The sequence below is a fragment of the Cuculus canorus genome, chromosome 19 (genome assembly GCF_017976375.1).
Source record: "Cuculus canorus isolate bCucCan1 chromosome 19, bCucCan1.pri, whole genome shotgun sequence".
Lineage (NCBI taxonomy): Eukaryota > Metazoa > Chordata > Aves > Cuculiformes > Cuculidae > Cuculus > Cuculus canorus.
In genome coordinates, this window is record NC_071419.1 from 3,214,120 (window position 1) to 3,235,433 (window position 21,314).

General features: G+C 54.8%; 1 protein-coding gene across 6 annotated transcripts; it reads left to right on the forward strand.

Moving 5' to 3' along the window:
• The first annotated feature begins 1,048 nt into the window (after positions 1-1,048).
• EGFL7 (EGF like domain multiple 7) lies at positions 1,049-21,268 on the forward strand. 6 transcript variants are annotated; one of them, XR_008452978.1, is made up of 10 exons: positions 1,049-1,203; positions 5,920-5,991; positions 11,386-11,571; positions 13,223-13,345; positions 13,576-13,688; positions 14,385-14,480; positions 15,821-15,985; positions 16,852-16,916; positions 17,012-17,121; positions 17,238-17,377. XR_008452978.1 is itself a non-coding variant. In XM_054083939.1 (10 exons), the coding sequence occupies exons 3-10, from the start codon at positions 11,492-11,494 to the stop codon at positions 19,127-19,129; spliced, it is 828 nt and encodes a 275-aa protein (XP_053939914.1). In that variant the 5' UTR covers positions 1,051-1,203; positions 5,920-5,991; positions 11,386-11,491; the 3' UTR covers positions 19,130-21,268. The 6 variants fall into 6 exon arrangements, 5 of the variants coding, with proteins under 5 accessions (XP_053939918.1, XP_053939914.1, XP_053939915.1 ...); XM_054083939.1 differs by lacking the exon at positions 17,012-17,121 and adding an exon at positions 19,107-21,268 and having other exon boundaries at positions 1,051-1,203; positions 17,238-17,400; XM_054083940.1 differs by lacking the exon at positions 17,012-17,121 and adding an exon at positions 19,107-21,268 and having other exon boundaries at positions 1,055-1,203; positions 5,923-5,991; positions 17,238-17,400.
• Positions 21,269-21,314: the final 46 nt, after the last annotated feature.

The window sequence follows — 21,314 nt, forward strand, 5'->3', positions numbered from 1 at the left end:
GCTCAGCTGAGACAGGAGGAAAATGCACTGGCTTTGGTAGGGATCTCAGTGTCCATAGCAGCAGGCAGCGATGGCCTGGCAGCCACGGGTCCACTCTTTTGGCAGCCTGACTCCATCCTCTGAGAGAGTCGAGAAATAATTACCACCTCCACAGCCCTCATGTTCCAGAACATCTCATTTCCTAGTGTAGAGTCTGGATCAAAGTTTCAAATTCCAATTAAAAGGTGTACTATTGCTCTTTCAACCACCCAGAACCAAGGTCATAGGTAGAGATCTATTTTATTTGAAAATATAATCAGCCTTGGACCAGAATGCCTTGAAAATTAGGGCACTAGGGCAGTTATTCCAACCCCCTCTTCACTGCCCATCTTTGCCGGGTGATGTCCAGCTGTACCTCGCTCTTTCCCGACTCAGAGACAGTGTGACAGAGGGAAAAGCCACCCAACAACCTGACCACTGCATTGCCACCCAGATTTCAGGGAGTCACAAATACTCCAGATTCAAATACCCCAGAACGAGCTACACATCAAGATAGCCTTGAGAAGATGTGCTCGAGAAGTTGTCCTCCAGCCTCGCTATGCTTGGCACGGGCTGAGAGGGAGACCCTGGCACGGTGGCAGTCCCCTCTGTCCCCCCATCGAAGGGGGAATTAGGGGTGGCTGTGGTGAAGGCTGCCAAAATGTGCCCCGTGTGAGTGAGGCAGGTGGACGGGGGGCAGCATCCGTCTTAGTCCTGGTGTGAGGTGCAGGCAGGGAGCCCAGCGGGTGTCTCTCCCTTTGTCCTTGTGTCCCCAGGGATGCACGGCTGCCTTGTCTCCATTTCAGCATCCCTCGGCTGTCCCCAGGGGGTATGGTGTGGGGGTGCCGCCCCGTGGCCCCTTCTCCCCCTTTGGGCACGGGGCGGCCGTGTTTTTTCTCTTCACAGCGCCCGTTATCAGTGCACAACACACACAGGAAGTCCTGTCTGGGATTGTCCATCCCCGGCCTGATTTATACAGGAAGAAAAGCATAAAAAGCCACCCTTCCACCTCTGCAGGCACCTCCTGCCTCTGCTCGGCCGGTGGCCGGACATGCCGGGGGTGCGAGGTGGGCGCACCGACTCACCAAAGCCGGGGTGGCTGCACGGGGATGGCTGCTGGGAGCCATCGGGGAGCACAGCCGTGGGGCTGCTGCCGGCGCGACGGGAGACAGCGGGGCGCCACAGGTACCGTATGGGCCATGGCCATCACCGCAGTGGGGATGGAGTGCATGGGAAGGGATGGGATGGGATGGGATGGGATGGGATGGGATGGGATGGGATGGGATGGGATGGGATGGGATGGGGAGCTAGTGCTGGGGCAGTGTGTCCTCGTCGTGTCAGACCTCATGGGCTCTGGGTGGGTTTTTGCCTTTGCTCAGGCAGAGATGATGCCTCAGTGCTGCTTCAACACAAAGGGCTGCTGGAGTAAAAGGATTTTTTAAAGCATCCTTCATCTGCCCCCAGCGAGGCTGGCTCTGCTGTCAGCCACATGTGTGCTGAGCCAAGGAGCATCTCCAGCGCTGGTTTGCTCGGAGCGGAGTCCAACCTGTAGCTCTCTTGCTTTTAATTCACCCCACTGGCACTCAGGCCGGTTTCCAGGGGTGGTGAACTCAGAGGGTAGATTTTACCTACTGTGCATGTAGCAGAAGGCTGCAAGCGCACAAATATCTGTGAGATAGCTGGAAATTTTTAGCAAATCCCCTTTCTTTCCATAACTCCTTCACTTTTTCCACCTGCCTGCCCTCTGAACACCTGATACATCGCTCCATTGTTCATCCTTCTGCCTGCACTCCCCCTCTCTGCTCTCGCTCCTGCGTGTGCAGCACGCAGTGATGCAGCGGGATGCTGAGCCGTGATGCTGCGCTGCTGATTCCAGGTTGCACCGCGCCAGAGTTAGGGGCTGGATGGGGCTGTGAGCAGAGATCATCCCTGCTTTCACGCAGACCTCAGGCTTGTATTGCCTAACCCCGAACCTGGAGCGTGCTGGTGTTTGCGTGCCAGGAGCTCAGCAAAGCCTCCCAAATTTATAAGCGTGGAACAGGGTGATTTGCTTGCTGCCTATTTTCAGCGCCCCGCAGAGCTGTGGGTCCTGCCATCCTAATCTCTGTGGCGTTACCCAGTGCAGGCAGGAGGCTTTTGGTGACGCACCTGTGGAATTTGGGGGTGAAAGGCTGGCTGCGGGTAGGAGCAGCTGGGATACCCAGGCACTGCTGCCTGTGCGAGAATAAGGAGCAGGACCGTGCCAGTGAGTGGCTCTCCCTAGAAATAACCAAGCATACTTTTTTCCCAGGGTCTAAAATTCATGGAATCAATTCACTGGGCAGAGAATCAAACATAAGACAAAATAACAAGGCTTTGTCAGCGATAAAACTAATTTAAAAGCGGATTAGGAAGCTCTGCCACTGCTTGGGCAGCTGTGTGAGACACAAGCCCAGATGCAGAGGCTGAACCCTGAGCCTCCTTTAAAATCCACCTCTCCTCTGGGCAGCGGCAGAAAACACCGAGTGTGCCCTGGCAGATTTTGAATGTCATTCCCTGTGATCAGGCGTTCATTCTGCCGATTGAGTTAGTCCTTTTCTATGCTGTTAAAGCACCAGCTCTGCACAACTTTCCCTAGAGGTAAGGAAGAGAAATTGAATCTGGGCTGCAGGCTCCTTTGAGCCATTTCCCAGACTCTATCACTGCAGATGGGGCTGGCTCTGGGGAGACAGATTTACAAACTGCAACAAATTAGAGTAAACGAACCTGACTCAGTCACATCAGCAGCAGAAGGGCACGGGGAAACACCAGGGAAGATTTTACTTGAGGTTTCAGACCAGACAGAGAAAGAAAAGGCTCTCTGCAAACAGAAGAGGGTGATCAGAAATGTCCTTTCACTCTCCATCCTCTCCTCCAAAGTTAACGCTTGGGATTCCCGTCCTGCCCATAGCCAAGGGGACTGCCGAGAGGAGCTCTGCTTAGTGTGGGTTTCTGCAATTGGAGACTTTGTCCTGATGTAGAACAAAAATCAGAGCAAAAAAATCAGTCTTGTTGGGCATGCCTTCTCGTGAAGCTGCTCATTGGGATGACCGGGATGAAGGGCCACGCATGCAACTCACAGCTATTCCCACCGCGCTCCTTGGGAAGTGATTCACTGGGAAAACACAGATGGGAATGGTGAGGCAGGGGACCATTCCCCACTGACCAATGCCACTTTTTGCCAGGGAAATTTCACAGAAAGCTGCAAAATTCAGTTTATTCCTGGGTGAGATGAATCACTTCCCAGTTTTTACGCAGCAACCATTACCTGCTTCTCTAAATATAAATAAGAACTCATCTGTGTGCACGTAAAGAACAAATAAACCTGGCTACAGGATGTTGACCTGCTCCTGCGTTTGTTTTTGCACAGCTACAGCCAGGCTGCTCCGTGTCCCTGTGGTCACATTAAGTTACACCAAACTGGTCCTGAGCCCCTTAATGCCTGCAAAGTCCTTAGTCAGGCAAAAGAAAATCACTTTGTGGGAATCAGATCTGGGTCATAATTGCATAGCACTGGGCAGCTGGTGACGGCAGACCAAGAGCTATGGGCCAAGCAGTTTTCTTGCTCTGACCTGCTTTGATCCTGCTGACATCAGTGGACTCCTCTACATTTCCACTGAGATAACTGGTCTGCAGCTGATGCAAATGAGAACAATATGGGACAAGACAGAGTGGTGGGAGGCCGTTTTCCTTAGGGTCCTGCAGAACAGGGGCTGCTCCAAAGTTTACAAACAACCTTAGAAAAAGCCTGAGCAAAAAAAATTTGTCCTAAACAAGGAAAAGCCATTCCGCCTTTTTTTTCAGAAGCACCAAAAATTTTTGATTTCTTTAGCGAGTTCTTCCAGCTCTGCGCCAGGGCCCCGCGGAGGCCAGCGAGAGCCCATTGTGTGCTGCAGGTATGGGGTCAGCCATGGCTTGTAGGAGCTGAAAAGCTTTGCATCTCTATGCGTGTCACTCTTCTGCCCTGTCTCCCCATCTATCTCCACCTGCCACTTCGGCATCTCTGTCCCCACTTTGGGGGAGCACTCGTGTGCTTGGGCAAGTCCTGTTTACTGCCATCGGTGGTAAGCACTCTTCTCTAAGAGATATATCCTGATGTGGGACCTCGGTGCTGGTCTTCTATTAAGTCTCCTCTGTTAATCATTCCTTTCTCACGCCTACAGAGACGAGGCAAAGCTGAGTCTCCCCACCCCAGCCCCAGACACCCTCACACCCTCCGAGCTCACCCGGCACACAGGGGACCAGCAGGAAGCCCACACCTCCAGCCCTCAATCCACCGCAGATGCTCTCAGGGTGATGTTGGAGCTGGCTGAGGCTCAGCTGGTCTGTGGGGTGGGCTCTAGGAAAAAGGGAGGTGGGTGAAAATCTCCCCTTCGCAGCCAGCCTAGAGACCTGCTGTGAGCCAGCGCTCAGCCTCGTGGCTCACACTGGTGGTAAAACCAGTAGGAGACAAGGAGATTTCAACATTGTTAAATCTAAGAGGGAGGCTGGGCAGAAACATTTCATTCTTGGCTCGGAGACAAGCATTAATATTAGATGTCGTGGGAGTACGCTTCTAGTGTGCAAGGGAGAAAGCTTTGGAGGAAATATGTAAAACACTGGTCCGGAGAGGACTTCAAATTCAGAAAGTCTTGCAGTCGAGATCCAAAATCTCTTACTGCCTTTGTCAGAAGCTCATCACAGCGATACTGACAGAGCCAACAGATCTGATCTTCCCCCACTCTGAACTGGCATCACTCTTGTGCTTCCAAAGGAACTTTGCCAGGTTGTGTCCTGGGGGATTTCCTCCCAGCATAATGGATATTAGCATATAAGACACTGAAACCTCCCTAAGAGCAGGGGATTAAATGCTCTTTTAATGGGCTGTATGTAGTTCTTAAGCAGCTGACATGGACATTTGCTTGAGCAAAGATTTGACCCAGTAAATGGAATTGAGAAGCAAACATTTTGCAGTTAAAATAACTGAAATGCTGCAGTGCACTTAGGAAATAATTGTCTAATGGCTGAGAAGGCTCTAAGTGAGACCTCGAATGTCGGTGTGCTTAGTCTGGGAGATGTTGTTCCTCAAGGAGCTGTAAGCTGAGGGCCATGAGGGACATTGGGGGTCAACGAGTCCAATCCCTTTCTCACCGTCAAATTTATACTTGGGTTCCCGGGGACTCATGCAAAGGTTTCCCAGGCATTTGGGGGTCCTCGTCCTTAAATGTGCCTGTGCAAGTACTGAAGATAGCAAAATGTGGTGTTAGGGTAGAGCGGATGGGATCACAAATGAGAGTAAGGGAACTTGGGTACACCCTGGTGAACGTTAGCAGGGACGGGGCACCCCATTCTCCTGGCTTCTTGGGAAATCCCACCCTTGGCCCCAGGGAGTCTGCTGGAAGGGATAGCTCGGTGTTCAGCAAAGCCCCAGAGCTGTGTTAGGTGGAGCCAGGGCTTCTGGTCTGCTCAGTCCTTGTTCGTAGCCCTGCCTGCTCCACCCCAAGGGGTACAAAGGCACAGTGGGTCTGCCTGGCCTTTGCAGCGGTATCACCGCAGCGTGACACCCACTGCAAGCTCGCGGAGAGGACCAGGATCCACAGGATGCTCCTAAACCAGCCACTGCCCGGTCTGCACTGCACAGGAGGGGAGGGATGGCGCTCCTCATGCCTTACCACTGGTGTCAGGGTGTCCATGCCTTTCTGGCACGCCAGCGAGCCTTGTGGTGTGAACTCAGAGACAGGCTCTCTGCGGCCATCACCCTGCCTTCATCCTCCACCATACTCCTCAAAGACCTTTGGGAGCATCCAGGGAGTGCCACAAGGGGTCCATCATGGGCAAGGGCTGCATCACTGGTCTCTGCCTGCGTGACAAGGCGAGTGTAACAGGGGGCTCTTTCTGTTCTAGCAGTAAGAAACAAAGATGCTCCATAAGGGAAGGATCTCTGCCCAGCACAAATGATGGAGCACCACGGATAAGGTGAGTGTCTCGGCCGTGAAATTAGATCCTGTGCTTTCATTATGGTCAGATGGAGCCGCTCTCCACTGGCTTCCAAATGCATTTTGCAATTATTAGACGAGTTGAGTATCAGGCTCTGTTCATCTCCCTCATACACCAGAATAAACAATAACACTCTCTGCATAATGAGATAATTACTGTCCCTTCAGGTCCTTTGGGAAAAGTTGCCTGTTCTTCGTGCTTATGAGATTAAGTGAGCTGAAATCCTTCCCCAGACATAGGCTGGATCCAGACAGAGTGAGCAAACCTGTTTGTGCCATGTGAGATGCTGTATAACATGGAGCTGCGTTTCCACCAGCATCTGATAGCCTTTGCCTTGCTGCTGGGTGGGATCTCATCTCCAGCACACTCCGTCCTCCCCAGCAACAGAGTACTGCCTCCACCAGCACATCCCAAAGCCAATTCCCCTCTGCTCTGCTCCCTTCCCCTTTGAGGATTTCACCAAAGCAGCTCATGCTCCTTTCACACCGGTCCACCTGAGAGCCCCACACCTTCCCTGGAGGGCACAGCACCACCTGAGACAGCTCTGGTTCAATCAGCAGCCTCAGCGTATCCATGAGGAAAACAGGGGACGGGCCAGTGATCTCAATTGCTCTTTTGGAGCCATTATTGTTTAACTGGTAAATATTTCCTTTAAATGCCAACATGCTTTCAAAAAAAAAAAAAAAAGGCAAATCTTGATGGGAACAAATATTCCCAGGGGGTTGTATCCTGCCATTCATTTGCACATCAGACCTCTGCTATCTTTAAGGCTGGTTCTGTGCATGGGCAGCCGCCTAAGTCGTTCGAAAAAACAATAAGCATCTGTGCCCTAATTTCCCAGGGAAAAATGTAGACAAAACAAGTGGCAGTTTGGCTCAAACCAAACCACGGAATATTCTTTGGTAAATCATCAGGCATTTAAGACGAGGAGCCTGCAGGCAGCTGGGGATCAGCCTGCCTGGTCTGCCCAGGTGTTGGCAACTGGTGGAGCTGTGCCCCATGGGGGTTTGGGTCTCTCCTGGTCAATCCTCACGCATCTCTGTGGCTGCAGAGGCATCCAAGGAATCCTTCAAGAATCCTTTAGGGCTCGCTGGAAAGCAGCCTCCCTGTCCTGACAATTCACCGCCTGCTTCTGGAGGACTTTGCTGATGTAATGAGCTCAGCGGGGCTAACGGGGCACGGCGGGAGGCTATGGACCAGCACGGTGTGTTGAGTCTCTAACCCAGGGAAAGCTGATGTCACCTCTTAGAATGTTGTGTCCTCTTGGTGAGTGCAGAACCAGTTAAAGTACTCTTTAGTGATGAGACATACATTTGCCCTGGGCACTGCGGTGGCATTGAATGATTTCACCTGGGACTTAAGGGTTGTTCTGGGATCTCCTGCTCTTGCCATAAATCCCACCTGGGTGGGTCAGGGATCTCGTGTCCTCGTAGCGTGGGGTGTTCAGGAGCAGGCTGGTGGGGCTGCGAGGCTCAGCCTGCCGTAGGCAGCCTGCAGGTAAGCCCCCAGGTCACTGCCAGGGCAGGGATCCCCTGCTGTCCCGGCTCCATCGGGGTCAGCGTGGCAGTGACAACACATGGGGTGCAATACCGGCGTGACCCCCACCCCGGGCTGGGCTTCTCTGGGGGTTCTGTTCTGCCCCTGTGTGCCCCTCCAGCCCTTCTCTGGGGCTTCTCTGGGGGGATTCTGCCCTGTCCCTGCATGTTCCCCCATCCTAGGCTGGGCTTTTCCAGGGGGTCCTGCCCTGTCCCTGCGTGTCCCCCCAGAATGAGGCTTCTCTGGGGGTCCTGCCCTGTCCCTGCGTGTCCCCCCAGAATGAGGGTTATCCGGGGGTCCTGCCTCTTCCCTGTGTGTCACCTGAGGATGAAGATTCTCTGGGGGTCCTGCCCTGTCCCTGCATGTGTCGTCCCCCCCCCCCCCGTCCCCAGGACGAGGTTTCTCTGGGGGTCCCGCCGTGTCCCCGCCTGTCCCCCCGGACGCTCTTTCCCGGGATGCTGCCCCTTCCCCGGGGCCGGCACGGCGGGGCGGGGGCGGGCGGCGGCCTCGTCTCTCCTCGCCTCCGGGAGCTCATCGGGTCGGGGGAGGGAAATGTGCGGCTGCGGCGCGGCCACCGGTGAGTGCGGGGCGCGGGGGGCACCGCCGCATCCTCCGGCGGGGAAGGGGGACCGCGGGGCTGGGGAGGCGCCCCCGGGGCTGCGGCTGCGGGTGGAGGGGGCTCGGCCCGGGGGGAGCATCCCCGCGTCGCGATCCCCGTGGCCCCGCTCCGTGGTACCCACGTCTCTGCACCCCCGCTCTGTGATACCTGTGTCCCCGCAGCCCACCCCGCGCTACCCACATCCCTGCACCCCACTTCGTGATATTCGTGTCCCTGCACCCTGCCCTGCGGTTCCCGCATCCCTGTGCCCTGCTCCGTGGTACCCGCATCCCTGCGCCCCACTTTGTGATATTCGTGTTCCTGCCCTGCGCTACCTGCATCCCTCTGTGCCCTGCTCTGAGGTACCCGCATCCCTGCACCCCACTTTGTGATATTCGTGTCCCTGCACCCTGCCCTGCGCTACCTGCATCCCTGTGCCCTGCTCCGTGGTACCCGCATCCCTGCGCCCCTGCTCTGTGATACCTGTGTCCCCTCAGCCCACCCCAAGCTACCCGCATCCCTGCACCCCACTTTGTGATATTCATGTCCCTGCACCCTGCCCTGCGCTACCTGCATCCCTGTGCCCTGCTCTGTGCTACCCGCATCCCTGTGTCCCTGCTCCATGATACCTACATCCCTGTGCCCTGCTCTGTGATACCTGTGTCCCTGCACCCTGATAAGCCATGCCCTTTTCCCTGCTCCGCTGTGCCCACATCCTTGCAGCCCGCTCCATGGTACCCACATCCCTGCGTCCTACTGTGTGACACCCATGTCCTTGCACCCTGCTCCACGGTACCCGTATCCCTGTACTGCACTCCATGGTATCCCTGCAGCCCCCTCTGTGGTACCCCTGACCCTGCACCCCACTCCATGATTCCCACATCCCTGCAGTCTGCTCTATGACACCCCTGTCCCTGCACCCCATTCTGTGACACCTGTATTCCTGCAGACTGCCCTGTGATAACCACGTTCCTGCACCCCACTTTGTGATTCCTGCATCCCCTTCTGTGGTCCCCGTGTTATCCCTGCAGCCCGCTCCGTGCTCCCTGCATCCCTGCAGCCTGCTCTGCTGTGACACCCATGGCCCTGCGGCGCAGCGCCGTATCCCTGCAGCCCGCTCCGTGGTATCCCTCTCCCTGCTCCATTGTTACGTGCTTTGCTTTACAAGAGGAGTGCTGGGCTAGGAAGTGCAACAGGTTGGAGGATCTTCAGTGGCTTTAAAGAGTCAGATTTACATAAACTCAAAATAAAGACAAGTATAGACTACTCCATTTTTCCATTTTTGAAACTTTTTCTGGTATGAGGCAACCATAATTCTACTGCCCAAAGGGATCCTCTGACCACTGAGGTATGGCAATGGTACTCCATTTCAAAGTGAAAAAACAAACTGTCTATATTTTAGGCTCATGCCCTGCATTTCTTGCCTTCCCCACAGGGAAAGCTCCCAGAGCAGTCACGGGAATCCTGTGGGAGGATGGAGATGGTTGGCAGAGTCTGACTTAAAGGCTTCTGAAGAAGCACCGCTAATCTGGGGATCTATGATTGTGAGGGAAATATGTGTCCCAGCACAGCCCTGGGAAAAGCCGGCTGGCTGAGCAGTAGGGAGTTGGGATGGCTCCGTACGCTGGTGTCCCTGGGATGACTCCAGGACTGCGGAGAAAGGAGGTTTCTCCACTATTGTTTTAAAACTTTCCTGTAGGTCAACCAAGATTTGACATCCTGATAGTGGAGAAACCGTATATTAATAGTTAGAAAATGGAATTTATCGCTGTGTTTGCAGGAGAATGCAGGACTGCAGGCTTTATATCATCCAAATCCTCCTTACATCCTCTAAGCTGGGCTTGTATGGAGGTTAAGATGGACCTTTGTGTCTGTGCTTCCCTGCTGGAATGTGGCTCCTTGGATTCTGCTGTAGGAGCAAGGTGGACGTGCTGCTATCCCCCTCTATCCAGGAGCCAGACCCTCAGCTCCTGCAGCACTGCTGAATTCAGGGGCCGAGGGAGGTCTCGGTTGTGTTTTATATGTGACACTAAACCTCCCTAACGCTCAGCCAGGCGGTCTCGTGTCCTCTGCTCATGGACCAAGGTGAGTCCCTGGCTGGTGAGGAGGGGATGGGGCTGCTCAGCCGTCTGCTTCGCTCAGCGCTGTCACTGCGTGTAAACACGCACAAGAGGTTTGATATTAAGGGACAGGAAGGCTCTAAGCTGGTTTATCTCCAGGTGCGGGTCTGCATCTCTCCATGCTTTGGTTTCTTCACCTGCACGAAGGAAAATACCATACCGAGTGCCTTGGAGAAGGGTGTTGAGGCCTGCAGGGTTTGTAGAGCTGGGATGGTTGTGCTGGTTATCCCCAATAACTTGGCTCAGAGTTGGGAACATCCTGAAGGAGTTTGGGGATGAACCTGCAATCCCCAATCCCGCATCGCCTTGGATTTTAGAAAGCTTATTTGCAGCTCACCGTACTTGCAGTTTCAGGATGTTTCAGTTTGTCTTCCCTGCCCACAAAGCCGCTCCTTTCTCAAGTTTTAATCAGAAAGAGTGATTCTTTTTTACTTGGCATGTATTTCAGCTGGGTTTCTTTACTTCTTCCTCCTTTAACTGCTGCCATCCAGAGGCCAACTGCTTTGTTTAAATTAGATACTGTTTAAATTAGATCTCGTTATTGACCTTCTTCATCCTTGTTTCATATTGGTCCTCTGCTAGGAAATCGGAGCCTCTTTATTTGCGACTTGGTAAATACTGCAGACAGTACACATGGCCCTCACAGCGCTTTTCTCTGGCAAGAACTTGTATTTTAAAGAGAAGAAGATCAGATTTCAGTGTGTTATGTGGTGGGAAAATACAGCTTTACAATGCTGTATAGATTAAGAAATTACAGGCCATTGTTTTGCCCTCGCTGCCTGGAATTGGCAACACATTTCACGCAACACAGGTCCCCTCCCTGCAACCGGACCACAAAGCACCTCCTGTGTGCCCTTCCTCTGGGGTAAATCCCGGATGCATCGGCAGCTCAAGTGGGACAAAGCGGGTTTGAACCTACAGGAGCTCCCACCAAGCAAGGGGTACACAGGTCCCTTGCGTCTTCTCTTACCCTGCATCAAGCGTGCTCCTTCCCCAGCCCCTTGTGCTGCCCTCGGAGGGTCCGTACACATGCGTCTGGCCCTGTCCCCATGGCTCCATTGGATGTCACCACCTGGGGACAAATGCCACATGTTCACACCACTCTTCTCTCGATTGCAGGGTTCACCGCTGAAGGACAAGACATGCAGTAGGTGCCAGTGCTTCCCACCAAAGCGTGAGACTCGGTCGTGCCACGCAGCCCAGGGTGCTGCGGGAGGGACAGGACATGCTCCGCATCGGCTGCCTCCTCTCGGGATTCCTCTTCATCCTCAGTGTGAGCAGCACGGGGGGCTTTGCCCGCACAGGGTAAGTTCCCTTTTTGTCTGCATCTCTCAGGTGTGCAATGGCATATGTCACGGTGAGGTGCATCCTTTTCATGCCTCCATGTGCACGGGCAGCTTGCCGGGCTCTTGAGGAGGTGTAAAAAGGCTCTGCCGAGTCCTCCTGGGACAGCCAGGGCTCAGCAGCCCTTTGCTGGTGTTTGTTTGCTTTGTGACTGAAGAAAAAAGCCTCTTGGAGAAAATGCCCTGGCTCCGTTTAGCTCCATGTACAGTACACAAAGCCACTTGGCTGGGAGAGTCGAAAGCTAATCAGGCCCTGAGCTGTTCGTGAGTTATTGTCATCTCTTTCAAGCACAACTTTGCACAAAAATAAGCATGCAATCTTACTATCGTGCCAACCAAACCATGCGAACGAGCCATCAAAGGAGGGCACAGCCTCCCAGCTTTGAGAGGATGCACTGTCCAAGGGATGCAGGCGCAGAAAGCCCTCGCAGGTTGCTGCCTGCTGTGCCCTCTGCTCCCTGCGATGCTGCTGTGACTGAGGTCCATGCTCCTGCAAGCCGGGGAGTGTCAGTTCCAGCAATTCCCTTTCTGGGGAATGGGTCTGGCACATTCCCCTGGATCCAAGCAGAGCCTGGGCAGGCGCAGCTCAGCTCCTACCGGGTCGGAGGAAGCCCAGACCTCAGTGCCCCTGTCACCTCCTCAGCCAAAAGGATTTCGAGCTCAACACCTGCCCCTCAGATCCAGCTCACGTTTTCTGCAAAGCTTGTTTTTACATCGAAATACTCTCCTCTAGCATTAAACCTCTCACATTCTGCTTGCAGCTAAAACCACAGGCCGAATTCCTTGCTCGCATGCTATAGCTTTGTTATAAATTTTGCAAAGCCAACAATTACCATTTAAAAAATGGCCTCTTCTATAGCATTAATCAGTGAGGCTGAAAGGAGTTTGCTGGAGTTAATGGAAGCCATCTGATGTCCATGCTAATTCCCAGGCTTTTTATTCTAGTTTCTAATTGGGCTGGGAGGCTGAGACGAGTAGATGAGTTCCTCAGTGGGGCTGACCTGCTTGAGCTGGAAAATGTTGAAAAAAGGAATTTTTAACCAAGACCATTTTGGCTTGTAATCTTGGCAAAGTTTTTGACTGGATCACAGTTATCTTAGGAAGACCGTAGCGTGGCTCTCCTCTGGCCTCTACGTTTTTTACGTGAGCCTGACCCTGCCTGTAAAATCATTAATTTATTGGTGACCACAGCAGCATTCGCTTCAGGAACACAAAAGGAAAAATCCACCCAGAAAGGGAAAGGTTTTCAGTGAAGGGAGGCAATGAATTGAAGGAGAAATGCTTTCAGTCAATCTCCCCTAAATCTGACGACTCTCCTGGGACAGAGGGACTGTGTGGGATTGAGTGTATGAGGAGGCATCAGCACCTTCGTGCAGGGCTGGGGAGGAAGAGCCTGTGCAGGGCACTGCGCTCACGCTTTGTGTTGCTGCCCCGAAACAGCTTGAAGTAACCTTTGGGGTCACTTGGGCAATTAGCCGCTGCCGTTTCAATAGCCTTCTGCGGAGAGGGACTGTCAGGCTGTGTCCGCTGTAAATCAGAGGAGCCCCTTAGCCCCGAAGGGAGAAGCCGTGGGTTGAGTTTTGTGGGTGTCTGACTCGCTCCTCTCTCCGCAGCCGCAGAGTCTGTGCCTCCGCGCCGCAGAGCCGGGCGGTTGCCTACACCGAGTCCCACGTGCAGCCCGTGTACCAGCCCTACCTCACCAGCTGCCAGGGCCACCGCCTCTGCAGCACCTACAGGTGAGGGCAGCTGCCTGGACCATGGATGTGATCCCCGAGAGGCAGCCGGATCCATCCCAGCCATCCCTGTGGAAGCAGGGAATCCTGCCCTGATCCATGGGGAAGAGGCTCCCAGCTGCCAGTGCGGGAGCTGCTGATACAGGGGGGGCTCACCCGGCGGCATGGGAGCGGGATGGGGGGCTTGGGGTGGATTCGTAGTCACCCAGCTCAGCCCCATCTTTGTGTTGCAGGACCATCTACAGGGTTGCCTACCGGCAGGCGTACAGGCAGCAGCCGCAGCCCGTGCTGCCATGCTGTCCTGGCTGGAGCAAAGCAAGCAGCCACGCGCTCAGCTGCAACAGAGGTGAGTGGCCACTGTGCCACCCCAGTGCTTCCCATTCCCCCCCCAGTTCCCACAGGCCAGGTACCTCACATCCCTGGATGCAGCCCTGGCAGCCGGCTCTCTCGTTTACCAGCACTTTGCCTGTCAGGCAGATCCTCCCCGTAGGAAAGCATTTAAATCTTCAGTGTCAGAACCAAATGCAGTTGAATTTCTGATTAATTCCCAGCCTTTCTCTGCTGCCTCACGGGCCTTTTTCCTTTGGGATTGCTTATTAACTTTATAGTTACCAGAGGATAAATAAAATGAGTAAGTCCTTTCCATATAAATCAGCTGTAATGGAAGAGAAATGCTTTCAGGAGACGCTCGTGATGTGCGGCACAAAACAAATACAATACACATCAGCAGCCAGTTTGTCCCCAGATGAGCTCAGCACCAAGGGCTTCCCAGGGCCCCTCCCTCCCATCTGTGCTGGTTTCAAACGCCTTGGCCTCTTTCCAGGCTGCAAAACCAAGGTCCAGTTCCTCCCACCCCTCCTGTGCCCCGTCCACCCTGGTCAGGTCAACTCCACCGCTCAGAGCAGAGCATCCCAACCCCGTGGGCTTGTGCTGGGGTGTGGGTGAGTGTGCGTGCACCGAGTGTCCGCAGATGCCCGTGGACGCAGGGGAGGGAGCTCAGGACCCTCAGAGCTGCCTGGTGACACTGTGTTTGGTTCCACAGCTCTCTGCTGGGAGCCGTGCCAGAACGGTGGGAGCTGCACCTTCGCCGGCAGATGCGCCTGCCCGCCCGGCTGGACGGGGCGAGCCTGCCAGACAGGTACCAACCACCACGCTCCCTTCTGGGCTCCCTGCATTGGCCTGTCCTGCTTCTGCGGGGAGCAGCAGGGCTGCCGTGGGGCTCAGGAGGTCCTCTGCCCAACCCCTTGGCTCCTCACCAAGCCTTGGCACATGCCTGGTGCTACTCAGACTGCAGAGGGGAACCTGTGTGTCACCCCCACTCGCACACATACACGCACCCTGACACACAGTGTTCCAGGGCAGCGATGCCTGAGGGTCTGGCCAGGAAAGGACTGGAAGCTCAGCTCCCAGAGGAGCTCTGATTTCCCTTTGGCTGCATCAGTGCTCCCAGCCCTTGTGGAGCCCTGGCATCCACATTTTCTCTCCGCTGCCGCTCTGCGCTGGGTCCGGGTGAGCAGAGGGCGTATTCTGTGCAGCTGGCAAAGGGCCTTCTGCAGAGCAGCTTACACTCGTGGGGTCAGCCTGAGATCGTGTGTTTGTACTGACCCATCTCCCAGGCTTTGTAAACTCTTGCTGTAAACCAAGACGCCCATTAGCTGCGGAGTCTAAATCTGTAAACCAAAAATATCTGGGAGCGGAGAGGAAGCCTGGCGATCTGCAGGCACCGAGCTCCTCTCCAGCAAGAGAGGAGCCCAAAGCTTCTCATCAGGCCAGAGGGAAATCAGGCAGTGTGGTGTACACCAGGGTGGTGCAAACCTCTCCTGTGGTCTTCCCGGCTTTCTGCCCTCCTGCAAGGCAGAAGGGGAGCGTGTGGCATTGACCCATGCTGGGCCAGGCAGGGCTGAGCACATCGCTGACAGCTCCAGCACAGGAGAGGGAAAGGATTTTCCCACTGCCTAAAACAGATTTGCCTGGGCGTGGGAAGCGGTTCAGCTCATTTTGCTTTGTGGGAACAGCTTTAATAACTCCCCCGTGTGAGGAGAGGTTACTGGGTTTTGTACACACTTGAAAGGCTGATAGCTCCTCGCCACGGCTGGCTGGAACCAAAACCCCGGCCGTAAATCCAGGATGAGAGCCGAGCACTGCCTGCGCCTGCCTGGCCAGAACTGGGACATTTCTGACCACAGCTTTTGTTTCCAGCTCTTTTGTGAGAGAGAGGAGGAGGCCAGATCCTCCTCAGGGTTAGCCCAGGTTTACGGCAGCTGGCTGCAAGTGGAGAGGCTGTCCCAGGCAGTGGTGGGTCTTATGCTTCCACCCTGCAGCACCCCAGCTCAGCCTGGGGGCCCGCTCTGCCCTCATCCTGGTGCTGGTGGAGGGATCAGGACCCCTGCTCGCAGGGCTGAGTCGTCCATGCCCCTCGTCCCTGTAAGCACCTCGTCACCCCCCATGTCCTCACTCACCCTGTGCCTGTTGTTTCAGACGTGGATGAGTGCGCCAGCCCGAGCCACGGGTGCAGCCAGCTCTGCGCCAACACAGCCGGGAGCTACCACTGCACCTGCTGGGACGGCTTCAGCCTCGCTGCCGACGACAAGACCTGCCAGCCCGTGGTGCCAGTCCCCGAGCCAGACACCTTCAGCCGAGCAGGTAACGTGTTCGCCATCCTTGCAGGACAGCCCTGGCTGCTCAGGGCTTTTGGTGCAGCATCACAGAGTGTCTGGTGCAGGAGTGGGAAGAGACAGGAGAGGGGATGACAGCCAGAACCCCTCGCCTTCGTTCCTGGTGACCCCGGAGTCCCTCTACCAACCAAACCTCCTCCTCATGCACAAGTCTAGCCACTGCTCCATCTGCAAGGGTGGCGGAACCCATGCACAGCATGCAGTGGATGAGAGACAGCTGCTCCCCTGTCATCGTCCTTCCCACAGAGCAAGCCTGGAGCCATGAGGAGCGGCGGGCACCGCTGGTGACGGCCCATTATTACTTTTGGTACGCGCTGTGACACTTCAAACTCGTACCGTGAGTAATAATGCGCTGTGGCCAGCACGGGCATCACACGGGAACCACCTGGGAGAGCTGGGCACCATCTGCAAGCCACTTGCCTTTATCCACTGTGCAGGGTCAAACCTTTGTGCCCATCGTGGGATAAGGCAGACCCAGGTGCTGACTAATTCGAGTGCAACACAATCACGGAAGGCTGGGCTTCGCCAGATGTCTTGTCCTTTAAGCATCACCCCACTGCCTGAAAACCTCCCCCACTTTGTTGCAGGTACTCCAGCAGCAAGGAGAGGCTTGTGCACATTAGCAGCAGGACTAGATGCCAGCGTTTGCAGCAGGCATGGATCCATATGATGTTCCAGGAGCTGCTCCCAGCAGGGCAGACCCTGAGGTCTCACTGGGAGGAGAGTGGAAAGCAGTGGAGCTTGGCCTGAAGCCTACATTGATGCGTTTTCCCCAGCACCTTCGACTGCACCTTGGGCTTTTACTAACTGTCCTTTTCTTGGTCACCTTTTCAGGGCCCCCCAGTGAAATGAAAGAAGAAATGCAAGACCTGAAGAGCAGAGTGGAAGTGCTGGAGGAGGTGAGACTGGCACACGCCTCTGCCCTGCCCTCACGCTCTTCCCACCCCAGGCTTTGCACAGCCAGGATTTCCCTCTGCCCTGGCTCTATTTTTAGCATCACTCTAGCCTCACGCTGCAGTGATCCCAGCTGTGTTCCACGCTGCAGGCAGCGCCCACGCAGCAGCTCTTCCATCCCGGTGGCCCTTTGAATGCAACAAAAGCCCTGTGAGCTGACCCGTGTGCTGCCCCAGTGAGGTCCATCCCAGCAGGCGATGTCCTAGATCCCGCTGGGTGCTCCTCGTGGCTGGGGATCTTGCTCACAGCTCCCCTTCTCCCTGCAGAAACTCCAGTTGGTGCTGGCCCCCTTCCACAACCTCATGCCATCTGCGCCAGAGGATGTCGGCACAGACCCCATCAGCCGGCTGTCCCACTCCCTCCAGCAACTGGACAGAATCGACTCCCTGAGTGAGCAGATCTCCTTCCTCGAGGAGCGGCTGGAGACGTGTAAGTGCCTGGAAAAAAAGCAGGGTTGAAGTGTTTCACTCCACCCACCCTGGCCACAGTGAGCAGATGTGGGCCAGCGAGATCAGTAACACATATGCCACTATTAATCTCTATCTCCCTCAAGCTCAGCAGCCTGTAATTAATAAAAGATGAACACAAACAGCCCATTAGCTTAATTTCAAAGCTGTTTCTACAGCTGCACCATCCGACTGCCCTTGTAGCAGCCAAAAATCTTCAGATTGGCCCATGGAAATGTGGCTCTGGGGCAGAAGCAGGGGGAGCCCACTGTGAGGAGTGGGTCATGTCCTGCAATCGGTTCCCTTGCTGGCTGCATTCCCTTCCTGTACTGTTATAACTTTGTCCTTAGGAAAGCAACCCCAACTCTTGGGAAATTAACAGTCCAAAAAGTAAATCAGGGAAGTTTAGGGAGCGTGCAGGAGTTGACAGATTTACGAGCCTGGGAAGTGGTAGGCATTTCTTTTTGAAGTCTACAGACCTGTCCTTTGCCAATCAGTGGACCCACGAGAGTCTCCTAAGCAGCAAACTCTGAACAAGAGCTGTCACGTGCGAGATGTGTCCTGAGCAGAGCGGGGCAGCATCCCCTTGGATCCCTGAGGAGCGCGCAAGCGCTCTCCCTGGAGCCCAGCAGCTCAACTCGAGCAGAGCACAAACCATATGAGCACTATTTTGATAGACAACTCTTTGCAGCTAGTTTTCCCATTAAATAATTCCAGTTAAACAAGTCCAGAAAGTAGGGATGGCTGGGCCAGCTCAGAAGCTGGTGTGCAGCAGCAACCTGGTGCTTATGGCAGAGGGGTGAGGGTGCTTGGAAAGACTTAAGGGCAAACTGTGTTTCAGGGCATATCCAGTCCCAGTTCACTGCTTGCAGTAATGGCTTAGACATAAAAGACTTCAAAGAATTTGTTTGAAGACTAAGTAGCTGCAAGTAGACACTTAAAAACCATCTCAGACAGGGGTAATCATTGGAGCGACTCAGTGTTCCAGCAGACCGAGTTTCCTTGTATTGCCCTGTACATATTATTAGTGACAGCATTGAGGAATGTGGGCGGTATCACACGGTAACATGGATTGATTCCAAGGGGTGACTCCTAAGTCTTGCAGTTAACTTCTGCCAAACCTATTCCGGCAAGAAAACTTGGTTTTGTCCTTCTCATGGTCTTGAAAGTCCCTGGAGGACACAAGATTGTCCTATCGTACTCCAGCAAGCACTGGGACTTGCAGAGCATCCCACGGACACTTGAGTAGCCACCCACTTTCTGTGCCTTGCAAAGCATTTCACAGTGGAATACTAAGATATAACTGCACCTTCCAATTATCTGCTCTGTAGGGATGTAAGGGCTAAAAATCATTTTCTCTTCCTTAAACCACAGGTGAAGGAGCAAGGTTGGCTTTCCTTAAGCCATAACCATTTCAGCCCCTCTCAGTCTGAACTACCCCCAGGTCAGCACAGGACCCTTTGAACGGGACTTCCTAGACCCAGGCAAGGCTGTTGAGGCCTGTGACACGCTAAGGAGAGAGTGATGCTCCCAAGTGTGGTGGGAGCCAGCCTAGATGTTCAGCAAAGGGAAAGCAGCAAGTGTAGGTGACGCTCACAGACGTTTAGGTCAGCCTTATCTTCCTTGGGGATGAGACAAGCCCAACTCAGGCTGACATGGCAGGATTGTTGTTTTTTTCCATCTTCACAGGCTCCTGCAAGAATGAACTCTAGGCGAACCCTCAAATAACTGGAGAAAACACAGTGCAGCTGTAGGTCTTACTGGTGAGGATGAAGCCGCATCATCTACAGGAAGGCACAGGGGAGCAGAAGGCTACTTTCCCACCAGCACCTTCTTCATTTCCTCTTCCAACTCACCTTACCAACAGCGACACAGTTACTTCCAAACTGGACTCCAAGCCCTCAGCATCTCACCCCCTTCCTGCTGGAGAGGCAGAAAATAAACACCTTGCCTCGTGCCGTCAGTGCCTGTCTGGCTGTGCCAGAGAGCCTGGCTGCACGTGTGGCCGTGTGGTGCTTAGCTTTGCCTGGCTCTCACTTACCCTTCCCCTGGGACACCATCCTGCAGGGGGCATGGGGACAGCTGTTCTGCCTGCCCTGGGGAGCACAGCCCTGGCCCAGCTGCCCGTCTACCTGTTCCCACTCAATAAAAGTGGGGAAAAGTCCTGCGTTTGGAGGACTATGGCCAAAAAAGGCCTGGTGGCAGAGGGGGCAGCCCTGTGCCAGGCATCGTGGCAACTGCTCGGTGTGAAGGTACTGCGCTGGCTGGGTAATGGGTAATGAGTGCCCAACCCTGCCACTCTCTCTTCTGCTGCTTCTGTCTGCGAGCTCTGGAGCTCAACTGATCCCTCGCTGCTTCTCAGCACGGCAGCTGCAAAGCTTGCTCTGAAATTGCCTGCTCACAGTCCTCTGTGGTGATAGAGGGAATAAGGATGAAGCTTTTCCCTCGGCCTGAAGATGCAGAATCTGGTTTTACTTGCTTTAATAGAAAACCTTCCCTTGCGACACTCCATCATTAGCACGGAGCAGCCAGGAACAAACCTCAGCAGAGCCCAGAGGCTGAGGCCAAGGAGGGACAGTCCTCTGCGTGCCTGGATGGGGGGCGGAGGTCTGGCAAACCCACGCATTTACCCTGGCGCGAACGCCGGCTGTTAGGACAGTTGCTCTCTCGCAGCCCACGGTACATGCACCTCCCTGCCTCTCGGCACCGCTTGCTCAAGCCCAAGGACACACTGGGACAGCAGAGCACAGGTGACCGACCTGGTACGACACTTTCCTGCTCACCTAGCATGGAGCCGCAGGAGCCGTGTGGGGCAATGGGGTCATACCAAAATAAAGCCTCTTGCTGCGCTCTGAGGCTGTGGGGTGGTTACTGGCTGGGAAGCTTCTCACTCCAGAGCCTTGCTTTGAGATGGGCTCCAACAAACACGGGCACCTCCTCCACTGCGAGAGGTCCCATAGGGATTTGTCTTCCTGGGACACATGGACAAGGACCTGCCCTTCCCCCTCAGTCACCAAACCCACCTGCTGAGGGTGCAGCACCCTCTTTCCTCCCGCGAGCAGCCCTCCTCTCCCCAGCTCCCACACACCACCAGGAGTCGCCTTTATTTAAATAACCAAAGGTGTACTTTTTAAAGCACATACATTAATCTCAACACAATTAACAGCGAACAGCAGACAACTGCACACGGAGGCGCCGCTCCCTCCTCCCTGGGAAGGACGCTGCAGGAATCACTCTGTAGATGTGATTATCCCCCCCCCAGGACCCTCCTGGGTTTAACCTCCATGACAGCCCTTTATCTGCCGCTCTTACAAGTGCTGGTTCAGTTCCACCCTCCCCTGACCCATCCCGCGGTGGGTCTGACCCCTGAGTCTGTACTGTAAGGCCCCTCCAATAAAGCCCCCCCCGGTCCCCACCAGCTCTTTCCCTTGTGAACCCCCAGCCCTTCCCAGTCGAGGCTTTAACCCTCCAACACTACATGACTGCACTTCCACCAACACAGCCCTGGACAGGCTGCAAAAGCCGGTTGTGTTGGTTACCCACGAAGACCCCGGTGGCTCAGCTCAAGGTGAAACACCCTGTGCCGCGAACAGGTGAGCCAAAGCCTCCCCGAACCCAAGTCAGAGGTGAAGGTTCCCCCCTGGAACCATGGACCTGATCCAGCCAGAGGGCATCGACCCTTCCGCAGCTCCCCGTGAGGGATGCAGGAGCCCTGCTGGTCTGCCAGCCCAAAGCACACAAGAAACCCGTTTATCTGAATGGGGGAAGGAGCACATTTGCCCCCCAAGGTGGGGCGTGGAGCCTTCTGAGCCCGTTAACACAGCAGCTCACCCACCCCACAGCTCTCCAGTTTTACCGTCCCTACAGAGTTGTGGCTCCACCAAGATCTGCGCAAAG

Coding starts and splice junctions, on each gene's coding strand:
- EGFL7 (XM_054083939.1), top strand. CDS start 11,492: ATGCTCCGCATCGGCTGCCTCCTCTCGGGATTCCTCTTCATCCTCAGT. Junction 13,689..14,384: donor CGCGCTCAGCTGCAACAGAG/GTGAGTGGCCAC, acceptor TTGGTTCCACAG/CTCTCTGCTGGGAGCCGTGC. Junction 15,986..16,851: donor AGACACCTTCAGCCGAGCAG/GTAACGTGTTCG, acceptor TCACCTTTTCAG/GGCCCCCCAGTGAAATGAAA.